Source organism: Gymnogyps californianus, chromosome 29, assembly GCF_018139145.2.
Source record: "Gymnogyps californianus isolate 813 chromosome 29, ASM1813914v2, whole genome shotgun sequence".
In the NCBI taxonomy this organism is placed as follows: domain Eukaryota; kingdom Metazoa; phylum Chordata; class Aves; order Accipitriformes; family Cathartidae; genus Gymnogyps; species Gymnogyps californianus.
Genome location: NC_059499.1, coordinates 64772 through 84672, shown reverse-complemented (window position 1 = coordinate 84672; position 19901 = coordinate 64772). Strand labels below are relative to the sequence as shown.

At 59.4% G+C, this 19901-nt stretch overlaps 2 protein-coding genes across 3 annotated transcripts; both read left to right on the top strand.

Annotated features, from left to right (window-relative positions):
- Nucleotides 1–756: 756 nt before the first annotated feature.
- On the top strand, nucleotides 757–7313 carry GOLPH3L (golgi phosphoprotein 3 like). 2 transcript variants are annotated; one of them, XM_050912348.1, is made up of 5 exons: nucleotides 757–788; nucleotides 1524–1718; nucleotides 5809–5940; nucleotides 6128–6242; nucleotides 6754–7313. In XM_050912348.1, exons 2-5 carry the CDS (start codon nucleotides 1536–1538, stop codon nucleotides 7179–7181), a joined length of 858 nt encoding a protein of 285 aa, XP_050768305.1. In that variant the 5' UTR covers nucleotides 757–788; nucleotides 1524–1535; the 3' UTR covers nucleotides 7182–7313. The 2 variants fall into 2 exon arrangements, with proteins under 2 accessions (XP_050768305.1, XP_050768304.1); XM_050912347.1 differs by lacking the exon at nucleotides 757–788 and adding an exon at nucleotides 931–1080.
- Nucleotides 7314–9210: 1897 nt separating this feature from the next.
- ENSA (endosulfine alpha) lies at nucleotides 9211–16787 on the top strand. Its single transcript, XM_050912336.1, has 3 exons — nucleotides 9211–9289; nucleotides 12541–12666; nucleotides 14535–16787. The coding sequence occupies exons 1-3, from the start codon at nucleotides 9233–9235 to the stop codon at nucleotides 14703–14705; spliced, it is 354 nt and encodes a 117-aa protein (XP_050768293.1). The 5' UTR covers nucleotides 9211–9232; the 3' UTR covers nucleotides 14706–16787.
- The last annotated feature ends 3114 nt before the right edge of the window (nucleotides 16788–19901 follow it).

The window sequence follows — 19901 nt, the reverse complement described above, 5'->3', positions numbered from 1 at the left end:
GCAGTGAACCGGATCCCTGGGATTGAATTGGCGAGCGCTGCTGTTGCCTCGGGCCGGTGCGATGAGGTTGGCTGCGCGTGAACACGTTTTATTTATTTCTACAGGCTGAGAGAGTTGGGGTTGTTCAGCCTGGAGAAGAGAAGGCTCCGGGAGACCTGCTAGCGGCCTTCCAGTACCTAAAGCAGAGGGACTTTTTACAAGGGCGTGTGGCGATAGGACAAGAGGTAATGGCTTTAAACTGCAAGAGGGTGGATTTAGATGAGATGTCAGGAAGAAGTGGGTGAGGGCGGTGAGGCACTGGCGCAGGTTGCCCAGAGAGGCTGTGGACGCCCCATCCCTGGCAGCATTCAAGGCCCGGCTGGACGGGGCTTTGAGCCGCCTGGCCTAGCGGGAGGTGTCCCTGCCCGTGGCAGGGGGGTTGGAACGAGCAGATCTTTAAGGTCTCTTCCGACCCAAACCATTTCGTGACTCTGCAGCCGAGAACCGCCCCGGCCCGCCCCACCGCAGCCGGCTCCTCGTCCGGCTCCGCGTGGGAAGAGGGGGGGGGGGGGGCTGCCAGCACCCCCTCCACGCGCGCCGCCTTCCTCCCCAGGAGGAGGAGGAGGAGGGGAAATCCCACCCACGCCGGCCCGGCCGCTGGCCGCGCTCATTGGAGGCTCCGGGCCGTGCGGGCTCCCATTTGCCGGCGCCGCGCCACCGGGCTGGGTTACCGGAGCCCAGGAAGCCGCCGGGCCGCTCCCGCCCGCCCCCGGCCCCACCAGGAAGCTTTTCCTCTGCCCGGCCCCGAAGTGTGTTGGCAGGGACGGGAGCGGGGGAGGTTTGGGAAGGGCCCGGCGGGCGGGGGTGGGATGGGGGGAAAGGCGAGCGCGGGTTTTGTTTCTCAGCCCTGAAACTCCGTGCGGGAGGGGGAGGGGCACGGCCGTGCCCCCCCCCCCCGCTTGCTGGTTTTGCACATTTCGCAGGGAAAAAGTTGTGGGATCTCGTTAGTGCTGCGTGGGGTGTAGGGTGCTCGTGGGAGTTTGGGGTTGGCAGCCTGCTAGTGCGAACCTGAATGTGCAGCTCGTTAACCTCCGTGAAGAGGTGAGTATCGGCTGCAAGTGGGTTGCGCAGGGGGAGGCGAGAAGGAGCTGTGCCAAGGAAGGTGCTCTTTCTGCATCGCCCTGGGACGCTGCCGGGTGTCCCGCGTCCTCTCTGGGTGCGGGATGTCCCCTCTGTCATGAGTACGCGGCCGGGAGGACCCCTGGGTGAAAGGACTCGGCCGTGGCTCGGATCTCCCCTCCTCTCCCTGAACGTGCAATCGTCTCCTCAAGCAGTCGTTAGGCGACGGCCGGCCGCTCCCTGTCAGTGACTCTTGTACGGCTGTCCTGGGAAGGGTGAGCCGAAAATTCCCGGGTGGAAGGGGCGAGCGGCCCTTGTACTTGTTTGTGCCTCCTTGGAGCCTGGGTTTTGGGTCTTGGGGCTTAGCACTGTCGTAGTCCGTCGCGTTTAGAAACGGGGCAGACCTTGGTTCTCTGTGTGCCCAGCCGGAGGGGGAGATGACGACACTAACGCACCGAGGACGGCGTGCTGAGGCGGGAAGGAACTCGGACAAGAAGCCTGACAGTGAGGAAGATGCAGCTGCAGAGAGAGACCTGAATGATGATGATGCTTACGACTCCAAAGATATCCGCCTCACGCTCATGGAGGAGGTGCTGCTCCTGGGGCTGAAGGACAAGGAGGTAAGGCTCCGGCAGCTGCATGTGCAGCACTGCCTTGGTATACCTGGAGGTGAGGTTCTCAGCAGCAGAAGGGATCATATGAGCTCCTCTGAATCCTCTTCAACAAAGCCAGCCTGCTTAGCGCAAACCACCTTCATCTGTAGCTTAAACTGAGCTGTGTAGATTGCTTGCAAGTGCTGTCCCACCAGCTCTGCCAGGGGGACTGTAAGAAGTGGCTGGAGGCGAGGGGTGCCTTATGGTATTGTGCAACTGCCATTTGCAGAGCGAAGGTGGGTTTGTTCTTTGCCGGGGTCAAAGACTGGGGTAAAAGGAGCCTCACCTTGTACATCAGATGGTAAATGTCCTCTTCCCTAGCCCAAGTGCACTTTCCTATCCAAAACCATCAGCTGAAACACAGGGACACTGAGCACTGTTACCACTTTGTTAAAAATTGACGTGAAAAATGGCAGGAGCAGGTTTTGAGAGAAGAGGGCAAGGCGAGAGAAGGCAGCTGGACTGGGAGTTGAAAGCCGGTGCAGGATGGGTGTGAACACAGCAATGGCAAAGGAGGTAGGAGCCACGTCTCTGTTTTCAGGCCAGTAATTTCCTTAGCCTTAGGAATGGCGTCATGCAGCTCCAGGCTTGAGGGGAGCGGGCTGGATGGGAATCTCTTTGCTGGGCGCTCGTCTCGCCCATGTGTGCCGGTTTAATGGCTTTCCTTGGCAGCAATGGACGAACTTCACAGCTGGTTATTTTCAGGGGGTTGTTCTCTGCTGGAAAGGGACCCTGGTCAAACTGAATTGTTTTGGGCTTATCAGCCGGTAGGAACTCGTTTCTCAACTCTGCCTAGAACGAGCTATGAGGAAAGGAGAAGACATCTTGTGTTGAGTTCTCTGAGCTGCTTGGCTCTTATCTGCTGTGTCCACATGCCTTGTCTTCTTTAGTGCATGCATCGTCTTGATCTCTTTGGGGGAATCTAATGCTGCTATTCCTGTCAAGCAGATGGGGAAATTGAGACCAGGGGAAGCTAACCAGTTGCCCAAGGTGCTTCTTGGGATGATAACGGCAGAGGAGAGCCTTAAACACAGGTTTTTCAGCTCCAGGAGCACTCTTCCTGTGACCCTGTCTCCCACCCTGAGGAAGGGAGACACTGTGGTTGTCAAAGCTGTGGTAGATGGGCCACCTTCTCTTCATCTGTGTCTCTGGGTTGAAATTAAGCCCCTGTGAGGTGCCTGAACTTTTTTTTTCCATAGGGCCCTGCTACTGCTGAGTTAGTCTGAGCTGGTGCCTTGCTCTCACATAGACCTGCTCAGGCCATGGCTTCTGACGTGGACCACGCTCGCAGGTCTGGCAGGGAAGAGCTGCGGGTTGAGTGACAGAGGCTTGTAGCTGTCCTGTTTAACAAACCCAGATAAGATCTAGGACATGCTGAGCTGAATAGGAAGTAACAGGAGAGCAGGGCTATAAAGAGAACATCGTGCGAATAATTTTGGAGCAAATATTTGAGAGCAGCCTAGGAGCATGGCATGGTCTGCTTTCTTCCTGGGCTATGTTTAGCATTCTTGGCTTGGTTAATGTATTCCTGGGAATGGTCCTTCAGCCACGAGGAAGTCAGGAGAGCACAATAGATATGAAAAAAAAAAAACTTGTCACACTTCCCGCTCCTCCCCCCCCCCATCCTGTCCTTCTGCGTTCCTCCAGCTCAAAAGGAAGACCAGAGGCAGCAGTAGCCTGACCGTGAGCTGGGCTCCCCAGGCACTGGGTTTTCCCAGCTCTGTCGTTCGCTCATGGTTTGATGATTGGAAAAAACCAAGACAATTTCAGCCAAATCCTATGAGCTCACAGTGTAATTTCATTATTTTAAGTACCAGTCTGTCCATCTAGGAGAAACTGGCTGCACACCAGCCTGGCATTTGTCTGATTCCAGAAGCTGAAAGTAAACCAGGAGCTCTCAATTTGTTTGATTTCAGATCACTTAAAATTTTCTAGGGGTAACGTGCCTTCCAGCCCAGTGAATTGAAACTTGCAGTCACCTCCACACCCTTTTCTGGAGAACTTGTTCTAAAGGGCGCGTGCAAAACCAGTGTGTCTCCCATGGACGGAAATCCATGGGCAGGGATGAAAGGTTGCTTTGTCTTTCCTCACAAGGAAATGAAGAAAGCAAATAAAGATTTTCATTTCTTTTATGGTTCTCTGTGCTACGCAAGTTGAGCAACCCGGTGTCCAGATGCGCTATATAAACAGACACGCTGGGGACAAGAGTTTGCCCATGTGGACTGTAAAAGCTTCCGTGTAGGAGGGCTGCATATTCTCAGCCTTCTTTCCTTAGGAAGGGGGCTTGTTAGGTTGCTTTGTCTGCAGTCTCCTGGTAGCTTTTAGACCTGCCCTTTCTCTCCTCCCCCGCCACTCCCTCCAGAGAAACAGAGCAACGAAAAGGGAGTTACGGACGGGCCGTAGCGTTTCTGGTGTATTGGCGTCCCCCTGCAAATAAGCACGTTGTGACTTTGCATCCTGCTTGGCTCACCCTTCCCTTGGGCCCATCTCAAACACCAGCGCCTGCCCGTTCCCAGCCCTGCTGCTTGCCTGGATGAGCCTCTCCCTGCAGCCCTGCCTGCTCTCCGCTTGCCCTGAAATCCAAGGACTGCTGCCCTGCGTCTGTGCCATGATGCAGCAGTCATTGGGCCGGAACAACCGGGCTTTGTTCTAATCAAGGGGTAAAAGACAGTGGAAGAAGGGAACGAAGAGGTCTCATAGGCTGTCCTGTTGCTTCAAACCAGGGTCAGCTCTCTCCTGAGAAGCATCAGTTGAATGTTCTTAAACCTCAGGGACAGAGACTTCCCTTCCCTGCCCCCTCCCTCCAGGGGTGAACCGTTCCTGGGCTTTGTTGTCTGGATGATTCTTTCTGGTGCCAGCTCCAATCTCTCTGGCTACAATTTTAGCCCAGGACTCAGTCCCGTGCACAGTGGAAGTGGGAACTGGCCATTCCCTTCCTTTTTGCTGCTGCCTTTTATGTGTCTGACCCCCCTTATCCTATTCTCTCTCTGTCTTCTCTTCCCTGGACCGAAAACCCCGATTCAATTGCTGGTTCTTTGTGAGTCGTATTTTCCAGACCTCTGCCCCTTCTTGTTGCTTTGCCAAATCCCTTAACGATTTTGGAGCTTGCGCTTCTTGGGATGAGGACCCCGTCCCGTGGCAGGCTCGGAGAACAGGGCTTGGGGCCAGGTGTGGAATGTGCCAAGTCCAAGCAGATCCGGTCAGCAGCAGCCCCAGCGCTGCCCCACTTGTGGGACCCGAACTGCTGCACCCCAGCCCCAAGGTGCCCGCTCTGGGGGGAGAGGTGGGATGTAGTTTCCCATCCTTCATCCCTGACTGGAAATCTTCTCTTCCCTCACGGAAGTCTGCGGGCAGATTTGAGCACGGGGGGTGGGGGGTGGGCGAGGGGCTGGGAAAGCTCTTGTGCCCTGTGGTGGGAACTGGGGCTTGCTGCAGCCTGTGCCCCGTCGGACGGTGCTGTGGGTAGCGGAGAAACTCTTCTTCACAGGCCTGACGAGCGATTTCTTTGTACAGCTAATTACTCTCAGGGCATGCCTGGAGCTGGTGGGGGCTTTCTTCAAGAAGAGCGGATTTTGCCTCTCGTTTCCCCTGGGCATGTCCCCAGCAAGTGCTGAGGCAGGGCAGAGCAGAGCTCACGTCGCTGGTTGCAGCCCCACAGCAGCAGCCATGTCCTTCTGTGGCCGGGGGCTTGCCAGGGGAAAGGGCCCTGCTTTTCTCATTCTTGCTCAGATTTTTTACGATCCGGGGTTGGGCGCAGCTGCCTGGCCAGCGCTGGGGTGTGCCGGGTGGTTGTGGGTGCAGCGGGAAGGGCACAGCCTGAATTGCTCAATGTTTACGGGGAGGTTTTGGGCAGGGAGGGGGTTAGTTGGGGCTGCTGGGCACTTTTCACCCGATGGGGAAAGGCCTTTTCTCCCTTTGGCCTGGGAGGCAGAGCTGTCAGTGGGAGTTGGGAGAGTCGCCTGGGCAGGGCCCGAGAAGGCTGGGAGGGGTGGGGGGCTCAGCAGAGCTCCCCTTCCCATCTCTCTTCTCCCCTTTCCATCCATCCTCTCTCTCCCAGGGCTACACCTCCTTCTGGAATGACTGCATCTCTTCAGGCCTGCGGGGCGGCATCCTCATCGAGCTGGCTCTGCGCGGCCGGATCCGCCTGGAGCCGCTCTCCATCAGGAAGAAGAGGCTGCTGGAGAGGAAGGTGAAGGTGCCACAGGAGCTGGGCTGGGGGCCTGACAGGCTTCAGGGCTCCGTCCACCCCAGCCGAGCCTGCTGGCAGTAAGCTTTGCTGAAGCAGCGCTGCATGCCAGGGCTGGCACCGTTCCTTCAGGAAGGGAGTGGCAGGTCTGCGTCCAGCCTCACGCCATGTTTCCTCTTTGTCCTTCCAGGTGCTCTTGAAGTCGGACGCGCCGACTGGTGACGTCTTGCTGGATGAGACCCTCCGACACATCAAGGCCACAGAGTCTGCAGAAACGGTGCAGACCTGGATAGAGCTGCTCACTGGTAGGGCCAGTTAGAGATGCCACCTCCCCAGCTCCCTTGGGGCCCATCCCTGCCGCCTGTCCCCTCTCCACGGCTTGGCCATGCCCTTGCTTCACTTGAGATGGGTAGAATACTGACAGCAGAACAGGGGAAGGCTGAATGTGGGGGCAGAGAACAGTTTTCCGGGTCTATTTTGTTGGGAGCTTGGTGGAAGACTTGGACCTTGCTCCCCATTGCCTCTTTTTTCATGCTGAGTCTTCATCAAGTCTGAGGTCCAAGGTCCTGGGTAGAAGGGGCTTGCCAAAGGGATCTGCCCCAAGCTGCTGTGCCCTGTGCTGCAGGGAGCTTTGCCAGCTTGGACTGATGGGAGAAGCGGGTCAGAGTCAGGCCAAGGGGAGGAAGAGGGTTCCTGTGGCAGGGACTGGTGTCCATGCAAGCACAGATGGTCCTGGGCTGGAAGCAGCCCGGGCGCTGGGGTTGGCTGGCAAAGCCGTCGCTGCCCCGGCATTGAACAGGGTCTTCTCTCCTTCAGGGGAGACCTGGAACCCCTTCAAGCTGCAGTACCAGCTGAGGAACGTGCGCGAGCGCATCGCCAAGGCGCTGGTGGAGAAGGGCATCCTCACCACAGAGAAGCAGAACTTCCTGCTCTTTGACATGACCACCCACCCTGTCAGCAACGCCACCGAGAAGCAGCGCTTGGTGAAGAAGCTCCAGGAGAGCATGCTGGAGCGGTGGGTGAACGACCCTCACCGCATGGACCGCAGGACTCTGGCTCTCCTGGTGCTGGCCCACTCCTCAGACGTGCTGGAGAACGTTTTCGCCAGCCTGGCAGATGACAAGTACGATGTGGCAATGAACAGGACCAAGGACCTCCTTGATATGGACCCCGAGGTGGAAGCTGCCAAAGCCAGGGGCGCAGAGATGATCTGGGCCGTCCTGGCAGCCTTCAATAAGTCCTAAAAAGCCCCCGAACCCCCCAAAGCAGGTGGGGGAGCCTCACCCCCTCGATGCGAGGCCAGGGCTATTTGGGCACGGAGTTCCTGCAGCAGCGGGTGGGCTCAGGTCAGGGGGACCGGGAGGTTTTGCTCTCCCCCCTGGGCAGGAGTGGGAGGGTGAGAGCCCACCTGTGTGGGCAGGTCACACGCTCCTCCAAAGGCCGGTGCCTCTGGGGAGAGGTGGTGGCGGCTCTTCGCTCCTCTTCCAGTGCTCCTTGCCCACGGGCTTCCTTCTCAGGAAGGGGCAGAGCTGGGAGGTGGCAGAGCCCAGCCCTGCCTCTGCGTGCGGGAACTGAGCCGCTCGGATGGGCCAAACCCCGGCAGAAACGGGGCTGCGGGGCAGCCTGTGCTCCCTGTGCGCTCCCGGTGTGCCGGCTTGTCCGGCTGCCTCCATGGCTCCCTCTTCCACGCACAGGTCATGCCTTTGAGCTGCCTGGGCAGTGCAGATTCCCCTATGGAGCACACCAATGTCCTCCTGGGGCGGGGTACGGGCAGGGGAGCAGGCAGGAGGCCGGTTCAGGGGTGTCCGGCAGCTGGGACCACCCCACATGCTGCCTGGCACTGGGCAGCCCAAAGCCCTCAGCACGTGTCACCGAGGAGGAGCTCTGCAAAGACCTTGGAGCCCTGCCCCGGGCTGTGCCCCCGTTGCAGACCCACTCTTTCTAGTAAGAGGAAAAGTTAAACTGTGATTTTTTTTTTTTATTATTCCCCTCCTCCCTTCCTCCACCACTTTAATCTCCTCTAGTTCATTTAAATGTATTTCTCTGCAGCCCGAGGGAGTCCTGGGTGTTTAAATCTGTCATCCATAGCTGTGGTGGGTCCAGCTGCCCTTTCTGATAACAGCGTTTGCATTTGAAGGGGCGCTGGCAGGGCACTGGCGTGGCCGAGGGAGTCCTCTGGGTCCCCAGAGGTGCTGGTGGCACTTGTGTCATGAACTTGCTGGGTGGTCTCAGCTGCTGCTCCCTGCCTGCACCCCCGTGCACCCACACGTGTCTGTGGACAGCAGGGCCGAGCGCCGTTCCCTGTCCCCCTTCCTGCGTGGCCCGGGCCTGGGGGGCACCTTGGGCTGCAGGTGGCACCCGCGGGGTGGCATCGCCCCGGGATCTGTTTGTCTCCCCGCGGGCCTGTCCCCTCCTGGCCCTTCACCCGCCTCGGGTTCCCGAGGGCTGTCCCATCCCCTTGGCGTGTGGATGCTGCCAGGGGGGTCCCCAAAATCCGTGGGTGGGGGTGGCCCCCTCCTCGCACGGGCGCTTCTCCCCCACGTGCCTCGATCGGGGCCGGTACTGCCGTGCAGTGTGCGCCCGGGTCCCGGCGCTCACAAGCACACACGCACCCGGCCGGGGCAGGGGCCTGCGGCGGGCAGCGCGTCCTGCCGCCCCGGGGTCCTGCTGCCGGCGGCGGCGGGGAGCGGGGAGGCGACGCAGCCGGGGAGGGCGGCAGGAGCCGCGCCAACCCCCCCCCCCCCCCCCCGAGCCCTGCGCTGGTGGTTTCGCGGTGCTGTGGGTGCCGGACCCCCCAGCAGCTCCTCCGGCCCTGGCAGCACTGGGGGCGGCCGTGGCGGCCGCGCTGCACAGCCACGGCCACGGCCACGGCCCCCGGGGACGAGGAGGAGCAGGAGGCGGGGGGAGGGCCGGGCCGGTGTGAGGGCGCCGCCGGCCCCGCCTGCCGCTCCCGCAGAGGGAAGAAGCCGCGCTGGGCGGGGCCGGGAGTGCTGCGGCCCGGGCCCCCTGCCCCGCCCACGTGGTGCTGCCTCACTTCCCATTGGCCAGTGGCCGCTCCAGTTGGGGCGGCCCCGCCCCGTCACTCTCCCCGCCCCCCCCGCAGGCGCTGGTTGGTCAGGTATGATGTCACCGCGGCCGCCTCCCTATGCCCACTGGGCAGCGCGCCTGTCCGTCAGGCAGCTGAGGCGTTAGGGGGCGGCGGCGGCCATTTTGGAGCAGAGCGCGGGCCGGACGGAGCGGAGGGAGCGCGGAGGGAGCGTTGAGGCCCCCCCTACCCCTCCCCCCCCCCACCACCATGGCAGCCCCGCTCGGTACCGGCGCCCACGCGGAGGAGACTGGGCAGGAGAAACAGGTGGGGAACCCTGGGGCGGGTCCGGCCGGCTCCCATTGGCTGGGCTGCACGTCGCTCTTCACAGCCCTGTGCGCGGATTGGTTGCTTGTGTTGTCGGTCTGATGAATGCTGGTCTCTCATTGGCTGTCGGGCTGGTGGGGGTTGGACTTCCGGCAGGGCTGGTGGGATAGCTCGGTCTCGATGGTGGCGTGGGGGGTGCGTGGGGGCTTGTGGGATACTGGGGGTGGGGGGCACTGGTGGGAGGGGGCTGTGGGATGGGGGCGTGCTGGGGAGGGATGGGAGGGGGCTTGTGGGTGCTGGGGAGTATTGGGATGGGGGTTACTGGGATGGGAGGGGGGCTGGGGGGTCCTGGGGAGCGCTGGGGCGGGAGGAGGAGCTGGGGGGTGCGCCCCGCTGCCGAGGGGCTGGGCCCGGCTGCGGGGTAGGGGGGAGGCTTCGCGGTTCGGGGGAGCCCGGCTGCCTCATCAGCAGCTGGGTGAGGCCCTTTCGGGGCCGGGGCATGCCGGGGTGCCGCAGCCCCCCCCAGAAACTGGCGTTGGCTTCAGCCCCCCCAGGTTCCCCCCTTAGACCACCGCGGGCGCTGAGTGGACGAGGGACGAGCGACGAGCTCTGGCTGTGGCGTGGTGGCTGCCCCGGTGGGGCAGAGCTGCCTGCAGGCAGCGGGGGAGCCAGGCTGGTGCCAGACAGCGGGGCTGGGCAGTGGTTCCAGGTGACTCAAGTGGCTGCTGCATCCCCGGGCGTGAGCCTGAGCCCCCACGGGGCAGTCGGACCCGCTCCAGGGCGCAGGCAGAGCTGCTGTCTTCCCCTGCTGCCAGCCACCTTCAGCTGTCCTCCTGCGGCCAGCATGGCCTTGCTCGGACGTCGCAGCGGGAGAAGCTTTTTCCACTTCCCTGGTGTTAGTTTAGCTCTGGGGGTGGGCATAGGAAGGAGGCAGATGTTCTGCCTTTCGGGCAGCAAGAGAAGGTGGTGGGCGCTCTCCTGTGGTGGAGGGACATGATGAGAGGCTCTGCCAGGTGCCGCAGAAGAAGTGGTGCCCACGAGGTGGGCGAGCAGCAGGGTGCAGCGACGCACCCCACACAGTGCGGGACAGACGGGACCCAGTGGTGTTTGCAGCTGGGCAGGGAGGAAGGAGACTTGGAGATGAAGAACTGAGGAGAGCAGGCTGAGGTGATGGAAGGGCTGTGGGGGGCAAAGCTTTGGCTCCTGCTGCCAGAACCCCCTTGACCCATCTGATGTTGGGGCTCATGGGGTGCCTGGCTCTGTGGCAGGGCCAAGTGGCGTGCACTGGCCGTGGCTTTTATTCCTGGAGCCGTCATGAAGACTGGTAAGAAGAGCCAGGCTCCTTCAGGCCATGTGTGGGTGAAGCCCTGTAGCATGCAGAAGCTGAAGATCGTGATGAGACTCTTGGCACCTTCCCCCGCCTTTGCTCCCATCTTCAATCCCCTGGGGAGCCCCATGGACGGGGGCGTGAGGAGGAGCCTGCGTGGTTGGGGCTCCGAGTGGGATGCACCGAGCCTGCGCATTACGCTGCTGCTCCCAGCTCCAGTTGTCCCAGTTTTGACTGTCAGGAGCTGCCATTAACTCAGGTTTGCTTTGTCTTTTCGAGACGCAGCTGAGGAGCTGTTTCATGGCAGCCTTTGCACGCGCACTCTCGCAGCCTCTGCGGGGAGCTGGCCTCCAGGGCCACAGCCATGCTGCACAGAGCTGCTCACCCGGGTCAGCACCAGTGGAAGATCACGTTGGAAACCTCTTGCAGTGCCAGCAATGCTTTCCAGCCTGGGGGTTTGCGGGCTCCAGCTCTGCTCTTGGCCACCTGGGAAGTCCCAGCAGTCGAATGCACAGGAGCACGTCTGCTTAACGCCACCAGGCCGAGCTTCAGTGCATTGTCCTTGGGGAGCCCGGGACTCCCATCCCACCTGCCTCCACCCTGCGTGATTGCCAGCTGCATCCTGCCAGCTTGCTGGTCCCGTCCGATGCCGAGGGCTTTCCTGCTTCACAGATGGGGTGGAGACTCGTGGTGGCAGTGTTCTACTATGCTTATTGCATGGAGCGTGCCATCTCTGGCGTGCTGGGAGCAGTTCAGGGCCTCAGCACTGGGGAGAAAATGCACATGGCATCCATTGGCACAGCCAGGCTGGCAGGAGCAGAGCTGCTGCTCCAAGTCTGCCAGCATCATCCATGCTGGAAAGGGAACAGCAATGAAAAACACCGCTTGCCAACATCCTGTGAAACAGCGACTCGCGCTCGCACAGTGGCTTGGCCCCAGGTGGCCGCTGGTGGAGGTGGCCAGTGGTAACGTGTTCCATTGGAGCTGGGCCGGTGGCCAGCCAGAACTCGGCCTTGCCATGGGTGAGGCTCTCCAGGCCCTGCTGGGACTCTGACTCCTTCCCACCCCAGACCGAAGCTCCTGTTCCCAGGCCTGCAGCCCTTCCCTGGAGAGGGGAATGCGCCTCCCTGAAGAGAGAGGCTGGTGGTTGGGGAGCAGATCCCAAGCCCTGCACTGGGAACCCCCCTTTGGGCATCGTTGCTCAGCTGATGCTGCTTCAATAGCTGGGCTGGGGGGGTGTCTCAGAGCTCCTGCAGAGGGGCCAGGCGACAACCAGGGCCTGGCACCTCCTGCCACAATTGGCCCCAGGGGTCCCAGGCTTTGAGTGGGCTGGGTGGCTTCCCGGAACATCCTGAAACTCCCGTGGCTGTGAAACAGGTGCTAAAATACTGCTTTGCTGCCTGTGCCGGTTGTCATTCCCGATAAACTGGTTTTGGAGCAGAAGGGTTTCTTCCATCTCAGCTGTATTGCAACGAGGCGCAGCAAGGCTGAACCCTGCCGGCACCGCAGCGCGCTGCCGCAGCCTGTCATGCTCGGCAGATCCGGGCTGATGTTTGTCAATGCTGGTCTGACCTGTTGCTGGTCAGGGGAAGACGCTTGTCCAGCAGCAATTTGTGGTGATGTTTTAAGCCCACTTTGCAAAGCGAAGTGTCAGCGCAAGCGCCTGCAGGGACTGCCGTCTGGGAAGGAGGCAGGGAGAGGGTCTCTGCCTGTTTCCACAGGTACTGGAGGTAGAAGCTGTTTCTGGCTGGGAAGGTGTTTATAATATTCTCCAAGTGTGTCTGGGTTTTCCAGGGGACCACACCTTGCTCGGCAAGCCAGGTGCCGGGGTTTGGACGCACTGCTGAATATTGTGTTACAGCATCACAGGTATGTGTTTTTTCTGTGGGGCTGAAGGGCTTTTCACCCCCTCTTTGTTTTTCAGGACACGCAAGAGAAGGAAACCGTCACCCCTGAGAGAGCAGAAGAGGCGAAACTGAAGGCCAAATACCCCAACCTAGGCCAGAAGCCCGGAGGCTCCGACTTCCTCATGAAGAGACTGCAGAAAGGGGTATTTATTTCTCAGCCATGGCTCGTCTGCGTCCTCTCCTCCCTCAATGGCACAGGCAGCCAAGCTCCAACCAGGCCAGAGGAATCACACCAGAACTCCCCAGGCCAAAAATTCTGTTAATCCCATGGGCCAGGCTCCTTTCAGTGCCTGCGCTGGACGTGGCACTCAGCGGGCACAAGCCCAAAGCAGTGAGGGCTGCTGTGGTCAAGGAAGAAGGGCTTGTGCCTGCTCAGAATCCAAAAGCTGCTGCCTCTCAGGTGGTTTTGCTCTGCGTATCTCCCCCAGCAGTGGATCCCACCCTGTCCTCCACACCCTGGCCCGAAACCTGGGGTCTAGAGGCAAAACAAGTGCATCAATCCCCCCCTGCCTGCTGCTGTGCTCCCTGGGGTTCAGTGGGCCACTGAGGTGTTGTGGGCCTGAGTTTTTCTCTCTGGTCTGCACTTTGCCTGGTTTCTGGGCTGGTGCAAAGGGCACTGAGAACACCAGTGAGTCAGCTGGCTGCATCTCCATTGCTGGCACCAGTGTAAAAAGCCAACCCTCTGACTGTGCTCCCTGGAAACGTAATTAAATCCCTCTCCGAGAGCCATCTGTAGCCTGCTTGGGTTGTCACTGCTGGCTCTCCTCCTTGCAGAGGCTGGTGCAGAAAACATAAATCCCTCCTGAGCTGCTGGCAGCCCGTGGCCGTGTGCCTTCCCCAGCTCTGAACACACGGTGTCTCCGTGTCACGCTGCGCAGGGTTTGGCTCTGTCCTGCCGCTTCCCTTTCAGCTTGTATTGACAGCTGTCCCCTCTGCCTCAGCAGCTGCCGTGTGCGCTCGCTCTCACTGTTGATGTGATCACCGGGACTGTTGTTTTAGGTACCAGCTCCTAAAGCAAGCACAGAAAGGAAGGTTGTTTAATGGCTTGGCGCTGAAGCCGGGAAGGGCTTTTTGTCGGGATTGGGCTCATTGGGGCCTGACAGCGCATCGTGGCAGAACTGGGCTCTTCAGAGCTCCTTGTGCCCAGCAAAGCTACTGTCTGTAGCACCAGTGCAAGCTCTGCTTTGGTGTTCAGCCTTTCCTCCACTGCTGCGGGGGGTGAAGCAGCACCATGAAGGAGCACAGAGTCCTGTGGTGAGGTGTGTGGTAAGGGAGTGAAATGCCCTTTGAACCCTGGGTCGGTGATGCTGTGCAGCAGGGAGGTGTCTTCTGGCCACGTCTTCGCAGGCATTTCGCTGCATTGTTTCGGCTGTTGGGAGCCTGGACAGTCTGGCGAAGGTACCGGCCAGGCTGCGCTCCCCTGGGAGAAAATCCTGCCTCTGTCACACCGGCTCATCTGTTCATCAAACCAGAATAAACTGTATTGGCAAACGTCCCCTGGTTTTGCCACTGTGGCTGAGCCTCCGCCCGGAGGCATCTGCTGACGTGGCTGTGCCTGCGTTCGGCTGTCTGGGGGTCTCTGGACCGGGACTGAATCCCTGTCACGCTGAGTGTGGTGCAAGGGCAGAGCAGGACAAACCTGGTTTTTTACCCGGCAAGTGCCACGCCAAGCAGTGAAAGTTCACAGGCTGCAAACACCCAAAGGTGGGTCAAAGGGACAAAATGCACCCTGGTGTCTCGAGTCAGACAGGCAGCTGCTGTGGGGCAAAGTGTCTTCCAGCTGGGGCGGGTCTGAGCCACTCTGGGATTTGTGGGTGGGTGCTAAAGGCCCTTCAAATCGGGCTAGGCTCCCTTGCTTGGATTCTCCTCTTGCGTGACGTTTTTGTGACCTGGTTTTGAGCAACCCTACCAGCTCCTTAAAGGATTGTATTTGTGGCCAGGTGTTTGTATCTCTGCTATGTCCCCACACTCCTGCAAATCAAAGTAACCCAAACTCCTCTCCCTCTTCCAGCAAAAATACTTTGATTCTGGTGACTACAACATGGCCAAGGCAAAGATGAAGAACAAGCAGTTGCCAAGTGCGGGGCCAGACAAGAACCTGGTGACAGGAGACCACATCCCCACGCCGCAGGACCTCCCGCAGAGAAAATCCTCGCTTGTAACCAGCAAGCTGGCGGGGTAGCCTGCACTCACAGGCTGGTTTTTTTCCTATTTTCTTTTTTTCTTTTGGCTAAATGGATTGAACTTCACTGTACCATAGGGACGGGAGCACCAGAATCCACATAGTTATTTGAGTATTTACAGCGAACACACACTAAAACCGAGAGGGCGAGCGAGAGGTGTCGGTAGCCTGGGATGCACAGGCAGATTTGATTGGGCCGTTCCTTTTAGCGAGTTGGTTTGCTGCCTTAATTTTCATGCTGTTTGAAACCATCCTCGCTTGCAGAGCCACTGAAGCACTGCCTCCTCGCTGGGAGAGCCGGGCGGCCCTGGGAGAAGCAGGAAAGTGCTCAGAGGAGTTGCTTGCTGTTTGCTTGGCACCGGGTGGGAGGGGAGAGCTCAGAGCTGTGACGTGTGAATGCTTTTCAGGCATTGGGTGTCTGCAGAGGAAGAACCGGCTGGGCAAAAGGTGTGATACGTGTTCTAGAAGTTTAGTTAGGTGTGTGCATTAGAGCTTCTAAGTGAAGAAATTAGCTGATCTGCGAAAAACTACGTGGCTGTGTTGCTGGGCTGAGCTGCCTGGGATCTGTCCCCTGCTTGCACAAAGCAGCTGAGCTCACAGTGTCCGATGTGTCCGATGGCTGCGCGAGAGGGGCCAGGCGGTGTTTGAAACGGTCCTTGTGGCTTGGAGCTGCGATGAGGTGTTTGCTGTTTCGGAGGTAGAGCCTCACCGCAGCTGCATCCCAGTGTGGCTGTGATGGAGGGGCGCAGGGTGAGGCTTGCAGCTGCCCCAGAGGGTTTGGGGGCAGTTTCTCTCTCGCCGGTCAGTTCTCGCCAGCGAGGCTGTCTGCCTTGGCAAGGGTGAGAGATGGCTCCTCTCCTGGTTGCCAGGCAGGCAGCAAAAGGTGGTGAGCTGAATCCCACCAGCAGCAGGGCGCTTGGGACACAGGAGAGTGTGGCCAAGCAGGCAGGCAGAGCCCTGTCTGGTCGCATGCAGCCCCTGCCTGATGCCCAGACTTCGGTGCTTGCAGAGGGGGGCCGGCAGCAGCCGGTGAGATGGATGTGAGCTGTTGGAGCTGATCTCTGGAGGGAGAGAGGCAGGACTGGGAATAACCACCCCAGAAGGGGAAAACAGCACCAGAGACAGAGCGTGGAGATTAGGAAGAGAGGAGCATAGAGGGAAATCTGTGTTGACAGTGTCAGGCACCCCAAGCTTGGACTTCTTTCTTTTTTTCTCTTTTTTTTTTTTTCTTTTCTTCTTGCCTTTTCTTTGTTCCAGGCCTGAAAACAAAAAAAAAAAACCCCACAAAACAAAAAAACAAAACAAAAGGTTGGTGTGATGGCTGCAGCCTGCAGAACGATGTGCGTGCTCGGTGCATGTACTGTCTGCTCCTCATGCAGTGGAGACGAAGCGGCCTCCTGTCCTGTGCAGCGGAAGGTCTCGGCATGCCTGTGCCAGGGCAGCACTAAACCTGCCCGGTTTAGGCCCGGTTTTGAAAGCATGTGGGCAAAAGGAAGTCGAGTGGATGTCTTTTTTTATTTATTTAATTTTTTTTTTAAGGGATTCCCATCAGGTCAGGAGAAACCAAGGCAGGAAGGCAATGGGTGATGCTCTGCACAGGCATGGCTTTCCTTACATGCATTCTTGGCTGGCTGACTCAGGCTTTCCTGAGAACCTGTTTCACTCATGACGCTTTCCTGCTGCTGGCTGGAGCAAGGAACGTGGTGTTGCTTCCCGGGAGGGTGTTTGCCAAGGGTGTGCTCGAATGCTTGCATCTGCCTTCAGGTGGTTTGGAGCAAGCCAGCTGCAGCTCCACTCATCAGGGCACCATGAGCAAGGGGCTCCGTTGCGAGCCCTGTGGCCGCAGAGGACAGTTTTCTCTTTGTGGAGTGGGCAGGGAGCACAGCAGGATTGGGGGCTGCCCACTTGTAACCACGGGTCCGTGCTTCGGTCTCCATTGCCTTTCCAGACCCTGTGTGACCTGGCCGGGGCGGTGCTGGCAGTGGCTGTGCAACCTCCTTGGATGTTCTGCTGTCTGTCCCAGCCATGTTGTAAATAGATATGAATCGTATATATAAAAATATATATAATTTTTTACATGTTCATCTCTCCTCTCTTCTAGAGTGCTATGCTTGCTTTTTTTTAAAAAAAAAAAAAAAGAGGAAATATAGTGAAGAATGCAAAGGGGCATGCAGCTTGGGGGCTGCCCCTGTGCTGAGGTGGAGCAGAGGGAGGGGACAGCCCTTGAACCAGATCTTTCCCCGGTTTTCCGGAAATGCCAGGCATGCTTGCGCAGGAGGGGGAAGCGATTGTGACGACACAGGATGAGAACCAGCAAGAGCAGTTCCGTATAAGGGTAGTAGCCATGGAGCAGGGTTATTTCCATTCCGCCCCCAGAGCTGGGCAGGCAGCGAGGAGGTGATGATGCTGTCTGCCCACCTCTCACGGGAAGGGGTGCAGTGGGAACTGCCCTGGATCTCGGCAGCATTTGCAGTCTCATCCTCTGCTCCTCGTAAAATATTACCACAAGGATGAGGCTGATAGTGGTGGGAGGCTTGATGCCCCCAGGGCTGTTGGGGTGAGCCAGCAGGAGGAAAGACATGTTTAGCACCAACTATCAGGGTATCTGATGGACTTACGCAAGCACACAGTGCAGCCATGGGGTGGGATGGGGCATAGAGGGAGGGCTCGCCGAGCCCACATGGGGTTTTGTTGAGGCGGGGAAGGCAGGTGTGGCCGTGCTCCTGCACCCCAGGGATGGGCACTGGGTGGGAGAGGGTGCGTGGAGAGACCCCAACGGGCCTCCGCGAAATTGCTCAAAGTCCCTGCCCTTTCTTCCTCCTCCTCTTTCAGAGCTCATTTCAGCTACTGCTGTGCAACGCCTCCCCCACCCCGGATACGTGAGCAGTGTGGTACCCTTGTCTGTGGGCTGTGCGGGGGCTATGGAGTGTGTGTGGGGCTGTCCCCCAGCAATGCAGCCATGGGGTGTATGTGGGGTTCGTCCCCAGCTACAGGGTGTAGGGAGAGCTGACCCCCAGCAATGGGTGTGTCGGGTTTGCATGGGGCTGTCCCCCAGCAATGGGGCTATGGGCTGTGCAGGGGGCCAGCCCCTGGCAGCGGGGCTATGGGGTGTTCGTAGGGCTGTCCCCTGGTGATGGGGCCTATGAGGTGTGCGTTGGGGCTGAACCTCAGCTATGGGACTGTGGGTGTGTGTGCTGGGCCATGGGTTCTCCATGGGGCCGTCCCCCAGAGATGGGGCTATGGGGTGTATCGGATGTGCGTGGGCTGGGGGGGCGGCATGGGGTCTATCCCGTTGTGCAGCCACAGGGGCCAAGCGGGGCCAGCAACTACCTTGGCTCACAGCTGAGAGGCTTGGAGGGGAAGCACAGGGGGAGGTGGTTTTTATCTTCCTGCCTTCAAAACAAATCCCTGCCCCCCCCCCCATGCCGTGGGGCAGGGGGTCCTGGTGCCCTCCGCAGGGGTCAGGGCTGCCGCACAGTGACATCCTCCCACACTTCCCCACTGTGGCTCCCTCTGTCCCCACTGGCAGCCATCCTGGAGGCTTTAACTCCGGGATTTTCAGCCTTGACGTCACACCTTTCCTTTCTAAAGTTTAACAGCCCAGCCGATGGTGTCACCGGGGTGGGCTGCTGTTCAGACAAACGCACTGACGTTCCCTGGGGCTGCCTGAAGCCTCTGTGCTGCGTCTTCCCCCTACAATTGGCCATTTCACAGCCCCTCAAGCCCACCCCACAGCGGGGGCCAGGACTGGGTGTTTGCACAGGGACGCGCTGTTCCAGCCTGGTGCCAAGTATGTGCTGGTGTTTGTTTGTGCTTTAAAGCTTGGCACTGCTGGGGAAATATGTGCTGGGCGCTGCCCCAAGCTGCCGGAGCAAGTCGAGCTCGCCTCTGTTATTGCTCCCAGTGCCAAGAATTCACTTCCCCGACAAGGACGCATTCCCTGGGGCCACAGGAAGGATTTTGAGGGGGCCAGGTTTCATCTTGCTGGACCCCAGTGCAACCCGGTTGCGCTCTCGCCCTGGTTTGTGGGGGTGGCAGCTGGGAAAGGAGCTGGCAAGGGGGTGAAGGGGCACACGGGGTGGATGCACGTCCCTGTTTCTTGCAAGATCTGGGGCAAGAGCACTTTGGGGCACTTGGGATGGGGCTGTGCCCTGTGCTCACTGCAGCTTCCTCCTTTGCTGTTCCTGTCGGTGCATGGTGATGCTCAGGATGGTGACAGAGGCTTGGGTTTGCTGCAGTTTCTGTCCCCAAAAATGCTGACCGGAGAGGGGCTTCTTCACAGTGGCAGCTCCCCGTGTCCTCGCTACCTCCCTAGAGTGGAAAGACCCATTTGAGGAGCTGTGCTGGTGTTCTCTCCCCACATCTGGAATTTTATCCCCATATCTGGGGTTCCCCCACCGCCCCAAATCCCAAGGCACCAGGATCGCCTGCCCTCGAGGCCCTGCTGTCGGGATGGGCAGAAGTTTCCCAGGTCCCTTTTGCAGGGCTGTTCAGGGTTCAGCAGTGAGCTCACTTGCCTGCACCAGGAGGGGAAACCGCACAGACAGACACAGACAGACAGACAGACACACACACGGCGCCTTGGCCGGGTGACTTGGGGCTGACGTCACCTTCCCAGGTAGGGGTATTTCGGTGGCCTTTGGACGGAGCGGTGACGCGGAGAGGCCCCAGCGTGCACCCATGGTGTTGCCGGCCTGGCCACCTGTGTGCCGTTGGGGCCTGCAGGGAAACCCTTTCCAGCCTTCAGAGGGGGTAACCAGGGGTGCGATTTCTGGGGGCCCCAAACCCCAATTTCCAGTGTCTTGGGTCTGGTTAGGCACAAAAAGGCCCCGAGGCTGGAGCAGGTTGAGCTGCACTGGTGCTTGGCTCCGCAGGCGGAAATCCCTCGCAAGTAAGCTCTGCAGGACGGCAGCCGTCTTTGCCCCCGCGCCCGTCTCTCCATCCCGGCCTTTCCGAGAGGCAGGGATGGAGCAGAGTGCAGTTCCCAGGACACAGCCCCGGCAAGGGGTCCAGCAAAGGGGTGCTTGGGAGACCTTTCCTTCCTCACCGCCCTGGAGCAAAGCCACGGTGTTTGCCTCTCTGGGGAGTGTGTGATCCACCTGCATTGGCTTCTTCCCCAGCCAAGTTTTGCCCAAACCGGAGCAGATTTTGAGGGCATCAGGCTCAGTCCCAGGGGGTGAAGGAGGGGCCTGTGGC